The sequence below is a fragment of the Antedon mediterranea genome, chromosome 11 (assembly GCF_964355755.1).
Source record: "Antedon mediterranea chromosome 11, ecAntMedi1.1, whole genome shotgun sequence".
In the NCBI taxonomy this organism is placed as follows: domain Eukaryota; kingdom Metazoa; phylum Echinodermata; class Crinoidea; order Comatulida; family Antedonidae; genus Antedon; species Antedon mediterranea.
The window spans coordinates 17,421,919-17,441,446 of record NC_092680.1 but is presented as its reverse complement, the minus strand read 5'-3'; the positions used below and the strand labels follow the sequence as shown (position 1 = coordinate 17,441,446).

Here is a 19,528-nt window from a genome sequence, read left to right as displayed (position 1 = left end):
GATGCATGAGGCATATCACTACCATATTTGGACAAATCACACTCTTTTTTAGTTTGATAGATACACAGAGACTTAGAATGGTCAAGCTTGGACAATTGAGTGGATTATGGAAGTTGACCTTTAATCATAAAGCTTAAACCTTCATACCTCCACTAAATGTCTTTCAAATATTTATCCATTACAACATTTTTTTATTAATATTTATCAATTCTGCATACAAATCAGAATACAAAAATAACACAATTATTATTATTTTAATTCATCTATGGTCCAGTCTGAATTCATCTCTAACAATGTACAAATGGTAAGTTATTCTAACTTACGTTCGTGTTGGCTCAGGGGCTTTTGACACTGTTGTACCACCAATGGTTTGACCTTTTCTACTTTCGCTGTTAGTCTCTCCGTCTGGTGGGCTACGGCTTTTTGTGTTCTGTTCTGCCGATCGAGGAGCATACCTTCTACTGCGAGCACGGTAGACTTTTGGTGGTGCTCGATTAATTTCTTGTGAAATTTCAAGTGCTTCTTTTTGTGTTCTTGCACTTAGAAGGGAACAATAAACGTATTAGAGCTATATCTTCATTCACTGTCCTTTACAGAACAAGCATCCTCAAGATGCTCTACACAAGGTCTTAGGTCTTCATGAGAAAATACAGAGTTTTAACCCCCAAAAAAGGTTTAATTTTCATTAAATTTCAGATTTAGAAGTTAGTAGTTATAGAACGTTTTCAAATGTCAATACTCACTTTTGCCTGTATTTAGGACTTCTTGCTGTCCCTGTCTGCCTCTGAATATCTGCCTGGTTGTCCATCATTTGAGGAAGTCTAAAGAAGCTATGCTGCTCCACACAGCACTTCCACAAATGCTTACATGCAGCTTTACCCTCCACCTCAAAGATGTATTCATTCTCAAGACTCTGGTGGCAAAGAAATTTTAAAATTTGTTTTCCCATTCACTGAATTGCAAATCAATTTGTTTTTCTTTTTCCCTCAATCTAATTTAATTCTATAAAACATACTCACTCAATATTTTACAAATAAAGAACATTTTATAAGTTTAAAGGTCAAAATAATATCCTGAGATGATAAGAATGACATGCTGACAGTATATTGGCCAAGAATAAGCTAAATGAACACTTCAGGTTTTTACAAAACTGAGCTGTTACAATCTGTACACATAGCTAAGCAAAACAATTTTGAATTTATTTGAATAACACTGTTCCCAGCTTATTTTTTCTATTCATTTCTTTTGATCACTTACCTCCTTGTTTTTAGTTGTAATAACAAACTCTCTTTCCCGATAGTGAACTCGAACCACTCTTTGCCTAAAGAAAAAATACAAAACTTAATTTGGTAATTATAACATTGTTGTGATAACGCCTTGTTGTGATAACGCCCTTTGGTGTTTACGTGTATCGTATGGTAATAATATGTAACAAAGCTGTTTATGCTTGTCTATAGGCGACAATGGGCCAACAAACAAACAAAGTATTATTATTATTTTTACAAAAAGTGTTTAAAATAAACACACAGGATCATAAGTTCGTCTGTACTCTATTTAATTTTCCGTTTACATAGTAAGAAAATTATAGGTATAATATCAAGAAGCTTTGGGGAGAATATATGTTCCACTGAATGGGTATTGGTCATGCATGGATAGATTTCAAATTTAGAGAATAGTGGAGCAAACAATCATTACTTACAGAGACACACAACACTGATACCATTTTAATTCTTACCAGTAATAAACAGAGACTTTATTTTTGCCTTTATACACAACAACTCCGGTTGGTGTCAGGCCAAGATAATAATCCACCTGATCCTCTCCTCGCACAGGGTGTAAATCCACTCCATACATGTCCAACCATTTTGCTCTCTCTAGAAAATTCTTCTCTGCTATGGCTGGAGTTTGACCACTGTAATGGAAAAATAAAATGATGATTGAAATGTTGTATCTTTCAGAAAATCAGAGTCAACCAAATGAAGATTGAGCTGCTCCTCATAACATTGTCTGCGGTGTATAATAAATCATTTATAAACCCAGTCTTCACAATTATTTTTCTTTATTAGTTTCTTCTTTATCGAGTTAATTTGGATTTTTGGGTACCCCTTCTAGGATTGTTAGTTGGACCATAGAGAAGGTTTGTGGCAAGATTGATGTACAATCTTCCTAAAAATAAAACAATAATACTAATGAAACACGTTTGATTGACACATACTTGTTTATATTAGACTGAATGTCATGTTATTGTAGTGTACTGTACATGATGATGTTTGACAATTCTATACTACACAATTAACTATTATTAAAAGCTTTAAAGTTAATAGCCTTGTTTCAAAGTTCAAAATACCCAATCAAGGCAAATTTGCAATTTATAATTAAGCCAATAGGTAAGAAACAATTCTAAATAAGATTAATAATTAATAATTAACTCAGAAACATTTTAGGCTCACTCGCTCCATGGTTCTGGTGGTAGAACAAGTCTTCTCGGATAAGGACTATAAACCGTAGGTCCAGTGTATGCACATTGCTCGTGTGCACTTTAAAGAACCTAGTACATCTTTCAAGACGAATAGAGTGTTACCCCGGTGTACTAGTTCACACACACACACTGTCGTGGACAGACGTGATGGGGCTGTAGTTGGCTGCTGATGACACAATGTGACCCTTAGGGGAGAAGAATGTTGTTGAAAAGGTGTAACATATAAGTCCACAGCGCTCTGATCTTCATTTATAGAGCGCTATTTCATTACATTACATTTAATATATTCATATTAATTTTGTCATTTTGTTATTTATTATCCTTTTCATGATATATGTTTTTAGTACTGTACAAACTTTTTCAAATTTAATGTCCTCTGGGTGAACTTGTTAATGATTTATTAAATTTTACTAATCTATGGAGCAAGTCACTTGGTACTGATGTCATCTTTGATGAATTGAAGACAGTCATATTCACACACTACAAGCTATTTGCCAGGCTTAAGCCCCACAGGTCAAAATAAGAAACTGCTATTAAAATCTGACAAGGCATAAATCATCTCCAGGATAAAATAAATGTGTCTGAAAACACGAATGTGGTATTTAATTATCAGTTACAACATTTTTTGTTGTCTGGGAGTGGTGAAGTAGATGTGGTAAAATCATAAGAGTATTGTATGAGGTCATAAAAAAATGTTGGGATAGGCAGGATCAATAAAAGCAGCAGATAACATGTTGTGTACAAACTATTTGGTAATTCGCAATTTGTGGCAAAGGTACCATATGATGAGTATACTGGAGACTGGGGATGGAATTATTTTCAGATTAACAATATACCATAGTCTTGTGTCTGAATTTGATTTATATAGCACCACATCCGCAACAATAGCGCTCATAGCGCTGTGGACATACTGTTACACCAGCTTTCAACAAAATTCTTCTCCCTCATGTTGGTGGTGCCAACTACGGCAATGTCTGTATGAGCTAGTACTGTACACTGTGGTAACCCCAACTTGTCTCTCAAGATGTACTAGGTTTCTTCAAGTGCACATGAGCATTATTGTACACTGGACCTATGGTTTATAGTCCTTATTCAAGAAGACTCATTCTACCGCGAACCATGGAGCGAGTGAGTCTTGAACCTTTTCTATAAAGGCTAAAGATTACGGTTACACTGTCTTAACTGCATGGCCACTCACTCACATATCCTCAGTCCGAGATTATACTGAATCTTTTTTTAGTAAAATCTACATCAAATTTAATCAATTAATTATTCCACTTTAATCAATAATTAATTTCTGCGTAGAAAATCTAAGGGATTTTTGGTTGGACTTTTGGTTATAATTAAGTTACAGTATTATGTTAACAACTTTAAAGTACAGAGAATACTTCCAGACAAATTTGAAGTTCTCTTTTAACAGAAGCAGTGCAATTAACACTAATGAGTTCTATCTACTTTATCCTTATTAAATGAATCTGAGACAGTGTTGGTCAATAACCATAGCAACTGCTGGAGACTTCTAGACTAGACAATCCATATTATACCTGACACAGTTTCTTATATAAATATTCAACTCAATCAATTTGGAAATAAATTTAAATAATTCAATATAATTTTTTTCTTATTTGCACTATCTACTGATTAATAAAACACTCATAAAAATCACTTTCTTTATATATTTTTAATTTAATTCCTCATTGACGACAGGCTTGATTATTTTAGACTCCAACCACTGGATGAGAAGATCATGTGGCGTTTTAAAAGAGATTTTGCGAAGGTTTTGATGATATAAACCCACCACTATAGAAATTTAGTGTCTCAAACCCAAAGGAAATCGTATAATGCAGAATAACATTTTTCAAGCCACGTCTTTTTAGGCAGTTATAGTCCAGTGGACGGAATCATTACAAAACAGTATCAACACGGAAGCTATTACTTACGAAGGCTGAAAATGGGAATTTGTAAACTCGTACTGGGCATGCGCACACCCCAAGAACTTGAAGAAGAGAGAATATGAAAGCTGCTAATAATATTAGGCAAAACTCATGCATATTACACAAATAGAGTATCTCAGGCTATTTTACGCACAAATTACTTAATTTATTATAGAATAACAATAAAAGCATCATTTAATGAAGTCAGAATAAATAAAACTGTCAATGAGTCAAGTGGTATTTTTAAAGAAATATTTCTTGTTTACACAATTAAAGAATAATTCACTTGAATGCCCTGTGTGAGTTTATAAATCCCTCATAAATAAGTTAAATTTTTACAGTTATTTTTTCATTTTTTCAACAAAGATATTTTACTACTTTGAAATAAATTCAAACAAATCATTAATATATTAATAATAATAAATGTCAAAATAAAGATTATAAATAATGCATACTGCAGTAGGCACTGAGACGGATGTGTAAAACATAAATAGAAATGTTAATGTCATGAATGTGTGTAATAGTCTCACATTAACAATGAAAAATACCATAAATATTTTAGATAAACGACAATAAAATGAAAAATATGATTGGTTGATCAATTCATTCTTGATTGGGTTTATGAATGTTTTTCAATTTTCATTCATGATAATATACTGTATCTTATACTGAAAATAGTATAGGTATTAAGAAATTAAAATGTGCAGTATTAAAATATGTTGTAATGTATTTCCAATTAATAATCACAGGACTAAAGAATACATACTGTAAATTATGAAAAATTAATTTATTTTCTAATATTTCATATGACACTAAAAAATAAAAATGAATGAAAAGATTTTTGTTTATTCTAAAAACTGCCAATATTTGTAAATACAGTATTTCTCACTTTTTAAGATTTTACAATTTATTATTTATTTCCATTACAACTTTTGGTAAAAATGGGTCAAAAGACATATTTAAAAGTAATAGTTTCAATTTGGATGCTGTAATCAAAACTTGACCTAATGTACTTTATATTGTTTAAATAAAAACAATAACTTTCTTAGGGCCTGTTCACACCTACGGAGTTATGCTTTCGTATTGTACGCGGCTTACAACTCCATAGGTCTGAACCAGGAAAAGATTAGTGGAAGCCACCTCGTACGACACTGATCTTTCGTCCGTTACGACAGCTCAAGGTACAAGATTGGTGGACGCCGCTTACGATACGAAAGTCATGCATCAACGATTTTGACCTCTAACCAATCAAAATTACTCCTGTATACCACATGTTCGCCCAAATCGGTGACACTTCAGTTTGAAACGAAAGCGTTTGTTAGGCAAATCTGAACATTTTTCTCAGTGTTACAACGCTAATTATAATATGACATTGCTTGCGATACGAAAGCATAACTCCATAGATCTGAACATACCCTCAGTATGTTTTACAGTATCTTTGCTTCATGTTTTAGGAATGTTTATATAACATTGTTGAATGTCTATAGGCCTGTATATTTCAACATGAGATGCAGAGTATTTATAGAACAGAGATGAATTACATTCAAGTTTAAATAGAAGGAAATGTAACAACAATACTATTTGGGGATATATTTTCTTTTACCTTAAATTCAAAATCTGAACATCATTATTTATAATATTACTAGTACAAATACAATACAAATTGGTGGTCAGATTTAGAATTGCAGGAAAAGCATTTTATGGAGAGCAATTAAGCAATTTTGGTTATAAAGCTCTGTCTACATTAACAAACTTTATGTAACAACAAATATGTGATGTGCCCATATATGAACATGATGATGTCATATCACTACCATATTTGGGCATATCACTACCATATTTGGGCACATCACACTTTTTTTGTCAAACTAGTTTGATAGTGTAGTCAGAGCTTTAGAACAGTCAGTGAGGCAGAGAAGGTAGAAAAAAACCTTGTACCCTAACGGACGGACCCCAGAGGCTCGTAAGTTACGCCTAGTGAAACTGAGTATTAGGAAACACATTCAAACGGACAAACAAGATTTGCATGCCTGCCTATGTAACCTACATATGCATGAACTTCACATACTGTACAGACCATTCTCCTAGTCTTGCCTCATTTAAAATTTTGTACTGTACTAAAAATTAAATTTTCAAATTGAAAATAGTCCTGTGCTGTTTTTCTAGGGAAGACTGTTAGACTGCATACTAATCAAAATGACACTTGGATGTCATGTGATTCGCACTCAGCAACATATAGAAAGCAATCACCATAAGAAATACCAAAGTCACAAACAAAAAAACAAATTGATAGTATAAACAGAAAAAGAAAATACTATCTCAGAACATTTATATTTGCTTCAACAAATACAATCATTTGTCTATCAGCACTTCTTCCATATCAATCAATCAATCAATAATAATTTATTTTTCAAATAAAAACAAAATACAGTTAACATTTTCTAAAATAATAAATAAAAAATGAGAAAAAGGGTAAGAAACATGATAATGAACAAAAAAGGCATTTAATTTAAAGAATGCAGTTATAATTTAACTAAGACATATAAAAAGATAGAAACTGGTAAAATTCAGTTTCAGCGAAATAAACATTTATGTAAGTTTAAGTTGGAAAATGTTCAGTGATCTATTTTTTAGATGTTATACTCTCCGTAAAACTGTATGTTTTAAAGCTCTTTTGTAGTTAAATTGCAGTCTATTGGAGTTACATTACAGTTTACCTTGCAGTGCGTTCAAATGCAATCCTATTCTATTTATACCTCCATTGTAATCCGGTAAAAAGTTTATATAGCTATGGCTATATATCGATCTATACCAAATCTATCAGTGTTCAAGTTACCGTACATCAGGGTTATATCTATGATTAATGTACAGTATATTTATTTTTTTATGCATATTGTAAATTGTTTTGTATTTTTTTTTTTTTCTGTAATGTAACTTTTTATTATATGTACTACAATAATTTCATACTTGTTCTGCTTTTTGTAATGTTTTATATACCGGAATAAATAAATAAATAAATAAATATACGATACAGATCAGTTTAACTAGTGTTATGCACGTTTAACTGTAGTACGTGTATACACAATACACATCTCAACAAATAAAACATGTACTGTACAGTATATAATTTTAGTAAATAGAAAGTAATGAAAAAAATAAATAAATAATAAATGAATTGTTACATAATGAATAATGCGCATATCAACAAAGTAATTTAGACGCGAGTAATTAGATAAACAACTACCAAAAAATAAATCATTATTAAAAAATGAGAAGCTTTCCAAAAAGGTTATTTTTAATATAAATAGCTTAACAATGTCTTTATTGATGGATTATACAGATTAGTTCGATCTTAAAAATCCTTATAGAAGCTCTGTGATTGGTAGATTAACTTTCTGATGGCAATCAACATCGATTGCAACAACCTTGTACAGAGCGTACCCTGTAGCTGATATATTGATGCGGTAAATCACTGTTGTGCGATTACTAATGAGAATGCATCATCACCGAGCAAGTCACTAGAATATATTATTATATAATACATGGTTGTTCTATGCACTATATGTACACAGGACCAACAGCTTTACATCCTATCCGAAGACCGAGGCAATGAGAGTAAAGCATCTTGCCTATTGGATGCAATAAGTATGGTACAGATAGAGTCAAACCTATGCCTATCACATGCTAGTCCGATATTATCATTACACAGTCACTCTCTTGGATCAAAACGACCGCAATTGTACACAGAATGTTTAATATGAAAACAATATTCTGCCAGATAATGTTTAAATGTCCCACTTCTCCCCACTTGATGTTTGACCAAGAGAAAGTTGCAAAAAACGTCGCACTACAATTGTTCTAATCAAACTATAAATTAGTTTACCATAAATGTCTTATTTCAATCGTACAGTCCTAGAATTTATGATAAATCTTGGTTTTCACAGTTTGAATGCAAATCATTGACATTCATTAACAATGTCATTTTGATTTCTGTAATTTATAGATAGAATAGAGGACAAGGTATTCTATGACTTTAATAATTACAAATAAATGTAAAGGTGTATAAATATTTAAAAGAAAATGCATGTTGTAAATGTAATATGGGGTCACCTAAAGTTCAAATAATATGTAAGTAAATTGCTTGCAATATCAGATTATATATTAGGTACAAGGTATGGCGATCTTAGGAGATAATTTTGAAATGGTTTTTAAATACATACAATTAGTCCTAATGTAGAAGAAAAACATGTTGATTTTGATGTTTTTACATTTTCTTTGTACTTGGTGACTGTAGGACTGTTTTTTTTTTCGTTTGAAATATATTTTGTAGTTTAAAAAGTTATGCTGCAGATATCACCAATGCAAATGACATCAACCACACATATTTCTGAATTTTGCACTCAGGGCGGGAATCATAATTGCAAAAAACACCTACCAAATAGCATAATACACTTGCTATGTGTACAGTACTTGTTTTCTATAGCTTTTTCTGCATTAAAATGCAAAAATAGACCAGTTTAATCCAATATAATAATTACTATCTGAAATTTATCCGATTACTCTGAAACCTACACAGTTATTTTATATTATTAGAGATACAGTACTGTACATCAGACAACATCATGGTTTAACAACACACAGATGTGTTCATGCATTTTACCGTGGATGTGTAAACTTAAATGATTCAGAACATTTTACTGTATTTCTATTCTATGCTGTAGGCCTATGCTTATCTCTCTGGTGCATGTAAACACAACTTTTACTTACTTAATCTATTTTAATTTCATATAAATTTTTAAAAAGTGGAGAATGTTGATAAATAACAAGTTTAAAAGTATGTTATTGTGTGTTATTTAGTAAGTAATTGAAAAACTGATTATTAAACAAAGGTTCAATATCTGAATAATTTAAGATTTTTCACATATTATTAATATTAATAAAATTATAATTTATTTTCATTCTCTGAGTCTCTTACTGTAGAGTTTAGATAATATTTCTTTCCATTAGAAAATTGATATTTCAAAGTAACTCTTCACAGATATCATCTAGTGAATTCATAGTAAGATGATGATGCATAATTTAGTCTCTGTTGCGCCGCACAAGAGCAATCAAGAACTATGCTATTCTACTGTATCATGTTGAGGGAGTTAAAGAGTTGGTGACTAGTCAGCCTTGACCATATCATGAAAACATAGGTATTTTAATAGGTCCTGTTCTGCTGCAAAAAAATAACCTGTTAATAACCGTATGAATCAATTAACCCCAAATTCTTGGGAGCAGAAACAGGAAAAAACATGTTTTATTTTTTTTCCATCCAAAAAAAAAAAATGACAAATCTGCATTACTTCAACCTTTTATAAATGAATATTTTTCCATTGAACAGCTGGGTGTCACAACATGATATTTCTTGTGATTGATTGATGTTTTGTTAAGATAAAATTCCTGAAACATTGTATGATGTTCTAAGCACTGTCTACAAAGACAATTGGTACAAGGCTAGACCATTCTCATTCTGGTTTTCTCACTTTACAGTAAACCTAAATATGGTAGTGATATGCCCAAATGGTAGTGTTATGACATCCTCATGTCACAATACACTATCATACTGTACATAATTGTGTCAAAACATGCTTAAATTGATATTAGCAATGTCAGCAATTTACATGCTAACCTATTTATGAATATGCCTAAAGCAAAAGCCCCTTGCTCCTACCCAATACCTATGAGTACTGCTTCATTTTCTGCTTGATCTTCTAGCATTCCCACAGGAATAATAACACTGGTGTTTTACCAGCTTATAGGTGTTCTGAATCACCTAGAAGCATGCATCATGAAAACTGGGCTAATTTAATCAAAATTTTATTGCTGTGTTTAAAGGTGATAGTTAAGACATTGTGTTTCTATCAATAATTTGGCAGCAAATTTGATAAAAAGGTGTGAAATAAACTGGAACAGCTTTTTCTATTTTGTATAATTTATTAATGAATTGTATAATTTATTTTAAGGTCACTGGTGAATCTAAAAATTGAAATTGATTAAGTATAATTCTATGGGACCAAGCCGAAATATATCTGAATTTTTTTGGACAATAGTGCTTTTATTATATTATTAAATTATTATCAATTGTATGTGAATGAACAATTTTGTTTGATTTTTCAACCTAGGGGTAATTTGGGGTTCACTGACTAACCCAGAATAGCCTAGAGTGGATCATGGGAATACACTAAAATTAGCCAAAACAATTTGAAAATATCTTGCCATAGTGCAAATAAACATATTTTTTTAAAAAGCTTAGGTGTTATTTAAAGTTCATTGACTAAAACTTAAGGAATAATAGAGAGTGGAATGAATAATAGAGTGGAATGAATAATAGAGTGGATGATAGGACTAATTTGGGATCAAGTTATGGAACTTGAGTCTTAATGCTTTTGAAATCATTAGTTTTGATAGGTGATAAATTTTTACTCACTACATTTAATTTAAATTGCCTTACCGCAAAGATATGTGGAAATCCTTAATCTGTTGCTCCAGTTCATCTGTTTGGTTCGGAATAAAGCGAAATTCTGACACGTAACCATTGTGATGCTTTTGATGATCATAGTCACCAAGTTCAGCTGAATAACAGAAAAATAGACATACTGATAATTTAAATGAAAACAAGAAATATTTCTTACAAAAAAAAGCCGTTCAATTCATTGACAGTTTAATTACTGTTCTTCTTTTATTGATATTCTATTGAATAAATTAAGAAACAGTGATTTATTATCAATCAGTAAACATTTTGTGTACAAGGTAAAATAGCCTGAAATGCTCTATGTCATTAGTTTGTGTATGTGCTTGGGCCATTCAATGGAAAATCTTATGTGACTGAAGTTCCTAATATATGATACTGTTTGGTAATGATTCCATCCTCTGGACTATAACTGCCTAAAGGCGCGATGCGATACCATGATTCAATGTACTGTATTACATATGGTATTGAAAGTAGGTGAATATCAGATCAACTAAAATGATGCACCACTAAAACGTTTTATTATACAGGCATAAAGGCATGGAATAACCTACCTCATTCCATTCAACAAATAGAAAACAAATTTAATTTTAAGAAAAATGTTAAATCACATTTCTCTTCTACCAAATAACTTTATAAGTCAATCATAGTCTTAACTTGTTTTTTATATTATTGTTTTTGTAATATTTACATGTTTAATGCTATACTTTGTAATGTTTATATTTTTTATTTTAGATTGTAAAAGGATCCCAATGGAAATAAGCTGATAAGCTTTTTGGGCTATCCTGGAAAGTCTTTTATAAATGTATTATTTGTAATGTCCGTAATTTATGTTATCACTTTGTATGTATTATTTATGATGATTTTCCAAATAAATTCAAATCAAATCAAATCACTGGATCAATGCAATCCAGTAGAAGTGATTCCGGTCACACTGCGAATTCACCTGTGCATATACCCACATGACCATTGACTTAACATCCCTTTGAAGGACAAAGAAAAAGACAATATTTAAACTCACTATAAAGAGTAAAAAACGTTTTTTTTTTTAAGTTTTAAACTCATCATTCTCACAAACTAGCCAAATTCATTTCCATCAAAGATGTTTCTCAATTAAATTTTTCAATTATTATTTGTTAAAAAAACAATCTGATAGCACCTGTGTTTCAACTGTGATATTTAAAATTCTCTTAGATGATTCAAAGTTAAAGGTAAATCACATTTCTTAATGACTCATGAGATAAAATTCAATCAAGTTTCCATCAACGATAACATTCACGTATGGCCAGCGACTAAATATAATTGGTTAATGCAACGGTCACAAATCAAATGCTATACTGCATCTAATATATACCTTTTTGATAGATTTTACGAGGCAAAGTCAGTCCAATTTAATTTAGAAAACCAGGATGTATTGAGAATGGGCATTTATTAATGAAAATTAACAACTGAAATAAATTATTGATGATTCAAATATATTAGACATTCGTTTAATTGAATTGATGTACAGTAGATGAGACAAGAGAGAGGAATCAGTCTTAATGGCTTTCCTAATTTCCTTCTTCACGAAAAAATAACACTTGTTAATAAAATGTTACAGTACTGTACATCTATGAATAGCACTAACACGCAGTTTGAGCAGAAGTGTCTTTTGACAATGCCATTTTTTGGCGAAAATTTTTCAGACAAATTTTTCTGTGACAAATCACAATCAGGTCACATAGAGGTCATTACGAATTCACTAATTAAATGGTGACAATCTATTGGACAGGTAAATTGCTAGTTTTTAGAATATTAACCTAATTTCAAGTCTTTCTTTTCAAAAAATAGTTTTAAAAACATACAAAATTATTTATCATGTACTGTAGTGTACAGTATACTCGTTTGCATAGTAGAAAACACAAAATGTGGAGAGCAGTATTAGAGGAATCTGGAGAAATGGAGTCTGTTGTCAGTAAGCTCTGTCTACACTATCAAACTAGTTTGACAAAAAAAGTGTGATGTACCCACAAGTACATGATGATGTCATATCACTACTATATTTAAGCATATCACTACCATATTTGAGCATACATACTTCTTTATCAAAATAGTTTAGACAGAGCTTTCATTTCATAATACTTACATTGTAATATGTACCCACATAGCTCAGCAGCAACGCTAAAGTTACATGGCAATCTGCCTCGTAACATGTCCTGCTTCAACTGAAGAAAGAACTGATAACAGGTAAGTTCTTCCTTCAGTTGACATGGATCTTCAATGTAGAATTTAACACCAAAATATAATGTGTATGGAGGGCCATCTGAAATTATAAGTAAAATATTGATTATAGCAACAGTGACAAAAGTGACATTTTTTCTTTGAGAATCTTTCAAGTCTTTGGGAGTGGAGTTATAAATTGTCATTAGAAAAAATCCTGACACTGACAGGACTTGAACCCAAGACCTTTGGATTGAAAAGTATGGTTTATTGGAAATTCTTGTTTTTATATTTGACATGGTACAACAAATTTTGCAATTTCAGACCGCGAGAAACTTTTTTGAGTTTTTAGAGTTGCAGCGCATACTGTACAGTAGTACATGTTTTTTGACTAATGTCTGTTGTGAATGACAATGTCAATTAGTTTTACATTCATCTGAATGATGGACGAAACTACTGTAAAGCCAGGAATGTTTAAAGGGCTTCTCTTGTCCAGTGCCAACCTTGACCAGAGGAAAGGCTAATACATCTGAGGCAGATAAGAGTCATAAGAGTCACCAGTGCTGATATCAAATGCCTAATGGGACCACAGTTCCATATACAGCACCCGATATTCCCAGATGGTCTCCCATCCAAGCTCTAACCAGGCCCAATGTTGCTTAACTTTGGTGATTTGAAGAGAACCAGTCATTCAACATTGTATTGCCTATATTGGTAAACAGTATCTATAGGTCTACAGTAAGTATTAAACATGATGTATCAAAATGCCTTACTTGTAATTTGTCTCGTAATTGCCTTGCCAGGTTCAAGCCAATGCTGCAGAAAATAAAAATTGTACACATTTTTTAATATTTTCTCTACCTTGGAACAATGTGAACAGCACATCACAAAACATATATTAAGTGAGTTCAATTAATTTGATATATTATTAAAGTAATATGGAAGAATGTATTTTGTTGAGAATTTGTTATAGATCATCTCTTTAATAATTCTTCTTTTCTTTTATGTAGATATGGCAGAGAAATGTGTGACACACTCAGTGTTCCAATGAATATCAATTGTACAGTGTACAGGTATGTCCTAAAGATAGACGTAACCTTTCTTTCTGACCTCATTCTAAAGATCAATTGGAGAACAAATCAAACTTGCAGTTTTTGTATGCAATTTGGAGAGATCATTCCTGAGTGGATAGGACTCTTGATATAGGGAAAACATTTCTCTACATAGCACTCTCAAATATTTGATATGTGAGCGTACAAAATCAGTTTCCACACATAGTCTCTACGCACAATTCAATTTCTACACTAGTTGCACTAACCTATATGCAAATTCGATATCTCGAACAGTTGTTAGACACACTGTGCTATCTTATCTAGTGTCGTTTCTTATTAGTACTTTTATGCACCGGCCTATATATATTTGCACATAAAAATAGTATCGATAACTAGCGGTGTAACGCAGAGGCCTTTAGTGACCGTCCAACGATGGAGGCCTTGTGTGTTTTTAGCTTTTCCCCTACACATTTAAATGTTTAGCCAATGAGTCCTCCATAGCCTGTGATACCATATCTGTAGCACCTACAGTATAACTGTGGTCAGTTTGATAGCCAGTTGGTACATACAGTACCTTGTTTTTTGATTTTTTCTATACAGCTGCACTCAACTGAATTTTAAATATTCGATAAATGAGCAAATGTAAAATCAGTGAGTAAATGTATAAAAATTTATTGAAATATAGTTATAGAATCATCCCTGATTAGGCATTGCAAGCCATATAATATTTCATTCATCATTGTTACCATGGTAATTGACAGCGAGTAGCATCCTCTTAGAATTCCACTTTATCGTTTCCATCGTTAATGACTTTTAGTGAACAAAATAATGATTACACAAGAATCTATTTGTACACACGATTGTACGTGTAGAAAGCACGCTGACTCATCGCACAGGTAAATGACACTCATCATCACGCAGTCTTCATTTCATCAATATATTCCCTTGACCTAGATATGCCATTTACAATCAATACTAACAAATTTAAATCTTATATGTTGTTATTACATTCTCAACTACCACACTACTGCTCTAGGCTTAAGTGTTCTCATAGGAATAAAAATTCTCGCAGCATACTGTACGTCTGTAAACAGTGATCACATGAGTGAGGTAGAACTCAATTCATGCAACAATTAGCTACAATATTAAATAATCGATAATGCTAAATTATATACAGTAGTGTTACATTACTTCCAGATGGAGGATACATCAAGTGGTTTTCATCAAAATCATTAACCTTATTGCGTTTTAGTGTATTGGATAATAATTTAATTAAGTTTCTTTTAGGCATAATTTAACAACACAACTGTAGGATGAATTCCTTTCCCACAATATCAGGAGAAATTATGCATTAAAATTTGAATTAAATATTGCAGATCTGCAAATATGAATATAATTTGTGTAAATTATGCATTTTGGATCTAGCTTCCGAGAATGAAGTGCGACCCTTTCTTTTACTTTATTGAAGCTATGTGTTGTAGAGTTTATGAACTCGTGTTCAATTTGCATGTTGTGACATCAATGGCTATTTTTTTTAATGGATTGTCACATATCTATCTACAGTATATCCAATATATGTGTGTATGACGTCACAGTCAGGAGTTCCCAGCATGCTTTGGAATAAAGTTACACTCTCTCTCATTGATCTCATATAGTCGTCTGTCATTTTATTTCTTGTAACTAATAATTGCAATATATACGTTTAACAACGTCACATGGATATTCATATTTCGTCATAGAGAGCTCATCTCGGAGTGTATCTACAGTAACTGTGCAAATCTTGCACAAACCCCCAAAAACTCTGCATAAACTTCCAACCGTAACAATAAAAATGTCTCATTCAATTTATACTAGTTCAATTTCTATGATCACTTACAGTCTGGTTATTAGAGTCTAGATAACGAAGTCCAAAATAATCGACTTCCAGTAGATTAAGATGTCTGTAAACAAGGTCTAGCAAAACAGATCCTCTGGTTTCCCTCTGAAAAATAAAACCAATAATTTTATAGTTAAAAGGAGAAGTATTTATGTCATTATTTTTAAACCAATTCTATAAAAATATCAACCTTTTGTATGTCTCCTAAACAATTTAGGCAGATATACTCACACTTTTGCACTGAGATACCTTCAAATTTGGAACATGTGCTCATTCATGCCACAGGTACAGTACAGTATAATAATAATTAGTATGAGCAATTAACTTTAACTGCACCAAGAGCAATCTACAGAAGATGGAATTTCTCGAATAGAGATGTTGAAAATATCGTCGGTGCAACTCAACTAAAAGACTATACACTGTACATGTTCACTACCTGCCGAAAACCAAATTAACTCATTAACAAAACGAATGCTCTTTGCAAAAGCCCCAAACCATACTATCGTGACCCCTGTATTAAATTAAGCAATCTCCTTCAGTGCGATCCTAGTCAAGCTAAGAAGCTAACCCAGTCAAGGAAGCCCTTAAACAGTCGGAACCAGCATATATTTCGATGCTAGAGAAGACTGCCTCTTGGATGCGACTGGCATCAGTGGGAGGAACGAAACTGTACTGTTTTATAAGTTTCAGACAAATGATACTGTACAACAGAGATATGCCGTGTAATTTTTTACTTAAATGCAGAACAAGTAATAAATAGTGTTTCTGTAGACCAGAGCATGTAATTGTAGGTGTGTATGAATTTGTAACCTGCATCATACTACTAGGTGGGGTAGATCTCAAAATTAAATACTTTAAATAACACAAACAAGATTGTAATGTAATACTTTCTACCTACGCAGCACCCCCAATGCACCATAATCTAAATTAGTGGTTGCCTTTTCTGAGTAAACATTTATCCCCAAATCGCCAAACTTTTCCTTTGGGATACAGTAATTGTACTCAAAATAGTGTTCTTTACTCAAGTTTGTATTGATAATGCAAGACTACCATACATATTTAAAATGTTAGTCAATAATACAGGTTGAATTGTATACTGCTATTTTGCTGATCGTTTAGTATTGACCTTAAATGACCCCATATTTTTATTACATGTACATAAATACAACAAACAGCATTCTTTCACCTGTTCAAATACATCAATACCAACAGTGAAAGAACATTATCAACTCACAGAATATAGATCTGTGTAAATTCTATGCCCATTGTAAAACAGAATGTGGAAACGTACCTTATTAACATACAATTTCTTTAATATAACAGTACTGTGAACATTTGAATGTTTGGATTAATTATTATCTATAATTAGAAGTTACACCAAAGATAATAAAAGGAGAAGATACAACAGTTCCGTTGGCGGTGTAAACCACATCCGGGTTATTATTTGCCTACGCCTGAAGGTGGCGCATTTCTTTTTCGCTAGAAGAAGTGCGCCACCTTCAGGCGTGGGTAAGGTAAAACTTTTATTGTAAATATCTATAAAAATGAAAACGATGATTATTTATCAAAATGATTATCAAAATATTAATAATATCAAAATTAGTAGAGCACAGACGCGAGAACACATCAGATCATCACGATCCATCGAAACGTGGGATTAGACGGGAACCATATCTAGAGCCCGCCGTCGTTCGGCTGCTGGATTCTTACGCGTCCATGAATAAGCGTCCGCGTTTCCTATCCTTCTATGTATAACAGCGCGTACTGTTGATTCTTTACCTATTTATATTCTTTGGTTACACTTATACTGTTTAGTATACAATATGTAGAATTTTAGCATTCAACATTAAAAAATATGTTGAATACAATTGAACACAATTATTATTAATATTTAATGTGTAATTTCTAATTACAGTATTAATCCAACTCTTGTAAATTACTGTAGCCTTTTTTAAAAATATAATTGCCATTTGTGTTTTTATAAATGTTATAAATTTATTTAATGCAATTTTTAAATTTATGTTAAACAAAAATGCTACAGTTTTTATCCTAAAGTAAGATACAGTAGGTCCCCTCCAATAGTTTAACACACCAGAAGAAGTGGATGGAACGAGGACAATAAAGACACCTCTATTCAGAAGATACCGCCCTATACTTTACTCCTTTTTAGAGAAAAACCTATTTAAGGGACACTTTGTTGGATCCTGAAGGTTTCCCATATATAGGGATTATTATACTGTACGTCTATACTTTTATTCATTTATTCTCTTTGAAATAAGCCTACAAAGTAAACCTGAATTATTTTGTGGAATTCCTATGTATGTATAAACACTACATGTACGGTGTACTGTACATTCAATAAAACTAATTACAATCTCTGTGATTATAATTCACACCTTTACAAGTCGAGGGAATTAATAAGGAATGATGAAATGCTAACAGATAAATCATCCTGCAAGATCTATCCAAGAATCACTGAAGCAAATTCCATGAAGAGCATTCGCAAGTCCGTGTAGATGAAAGGTAATCTTACTGCGGTGTGGGATTATACCCAAGGATACAACAAGCACGATTTAATGTGAACTTAACGGTTGCAAGTGTCAAAGAGATTGTAATAAACTCTATTTGTAATGCTGTGACATCAAGGAGTTGGTTAGCTTACTCATGTATTTAACATAATCTACACTAATGGCAACAGAAAAATAATGCTAATACCGTAAAGGAAGAACTTGATTCAATTCCATATCTGAATATTAACTGCCTAAAGGTCAAAGTTCGCATGAGATAAATAGATTTTGAGTATTTTAGCAAAATGTAGTTTAAAACCCATAAAAGGTTATGTTCACACTGATGTAAATTGTAGGTATAGCTACTTCAAATTATAAACAGCAAACTAAAACAAAAATGTGTGCAGACATAAATTTTGTCACATTGTACACCTCATCGTGTAAACAGAGCCTTAAACAGAGAGTTAGGTACTGGAATATAAGACCGGCCAGTGTGCTACAATAATTGGGTAAGATTTACTCTCATTGCCTCATCTTTTGGATGATGGTCTGCTGGTAGTTAATTAACGACAAGAGTCTAGTCCCGCATCTACAGTAGGCCTACATGTTGCTAAACGAGTCTAGTCCCGCATAGTCCCGCATCTACAGTACATGTTGCTAAACGAGTCTAGTCCCGCATCTACAGTACATGTTGCTAAACGAGTCTAGTCCCGCATAGTCCCGCATCTACAGTACATGTTGCTAAACTGGAACAAAAAATATACCTCCATTATTCTTGCAAACGTTGAAAACAAACAATTATTCATGTCCACACCTACTTATCATTTCCATTTATCAGTAATTCTTGCAACATTATTCTTATCCATTAACCTTACATTCTGTTACGTGCAATGAATGTTCATCATACTGTATTAGGATTGCAAGTTTTAATAATCATAATTAACTTTCAATTTGATTTTGGAAAATCATA

At 32.2% G+C, this 19,528-nt stretch overlaps 1 protein-coding gene across 2 annotated transcripts in view; it reads right to left on the bottom strand.

Moving 5' to 3' along the window:
• The window catches only part of LOC140062597 (band 4.1-like protein 4), a 39,168-nt gene that overhangs the window by 12,113 nt on the left and 7,527 nt on the right, over nucleotides 1-19,528 (bottom strand). For both annotated transcript variants that reach the window (XM_072108880.1, XM_072108881.1), the window contains exons 2-9: nucleotides 16,052-16,156; nucleotides 13,897-13,939; nucleotides 13,050-13,226; nucleotides 10,907-11,027; nucleotides 1,736-1,912; nucleotides 1,258-1,321; nucleotides 744-913; nucleotides 324-539 (exon numbers count right to left, since the gene is read on the bottom strand). In XM_072108880.1, the coding sequence (XP_071964981.1) occupies nucleotides 324-539; nucleotides 744-913; nucleotides 1,258-1,321; nucleotides 1,736-1,912; nucleotides 10,907-11,027; nucleotides 13,050-13,226; nucleotides 13,897-13,939; nucleotides 16,052-16,156 (1,073 nt within the window). The remainder of the gene's footprint in view (nucleotides 1-323; nucleotides 540-743; nucleotides 914-1,257; nucleotides 1,322-1,735; nucleotides 1,913-10,906; nucleotides 11,028-13,049; nucleotides 13,227-13,896; nucleotides 13,940-16,051; nucleotides 16,157-19,528) is intronic.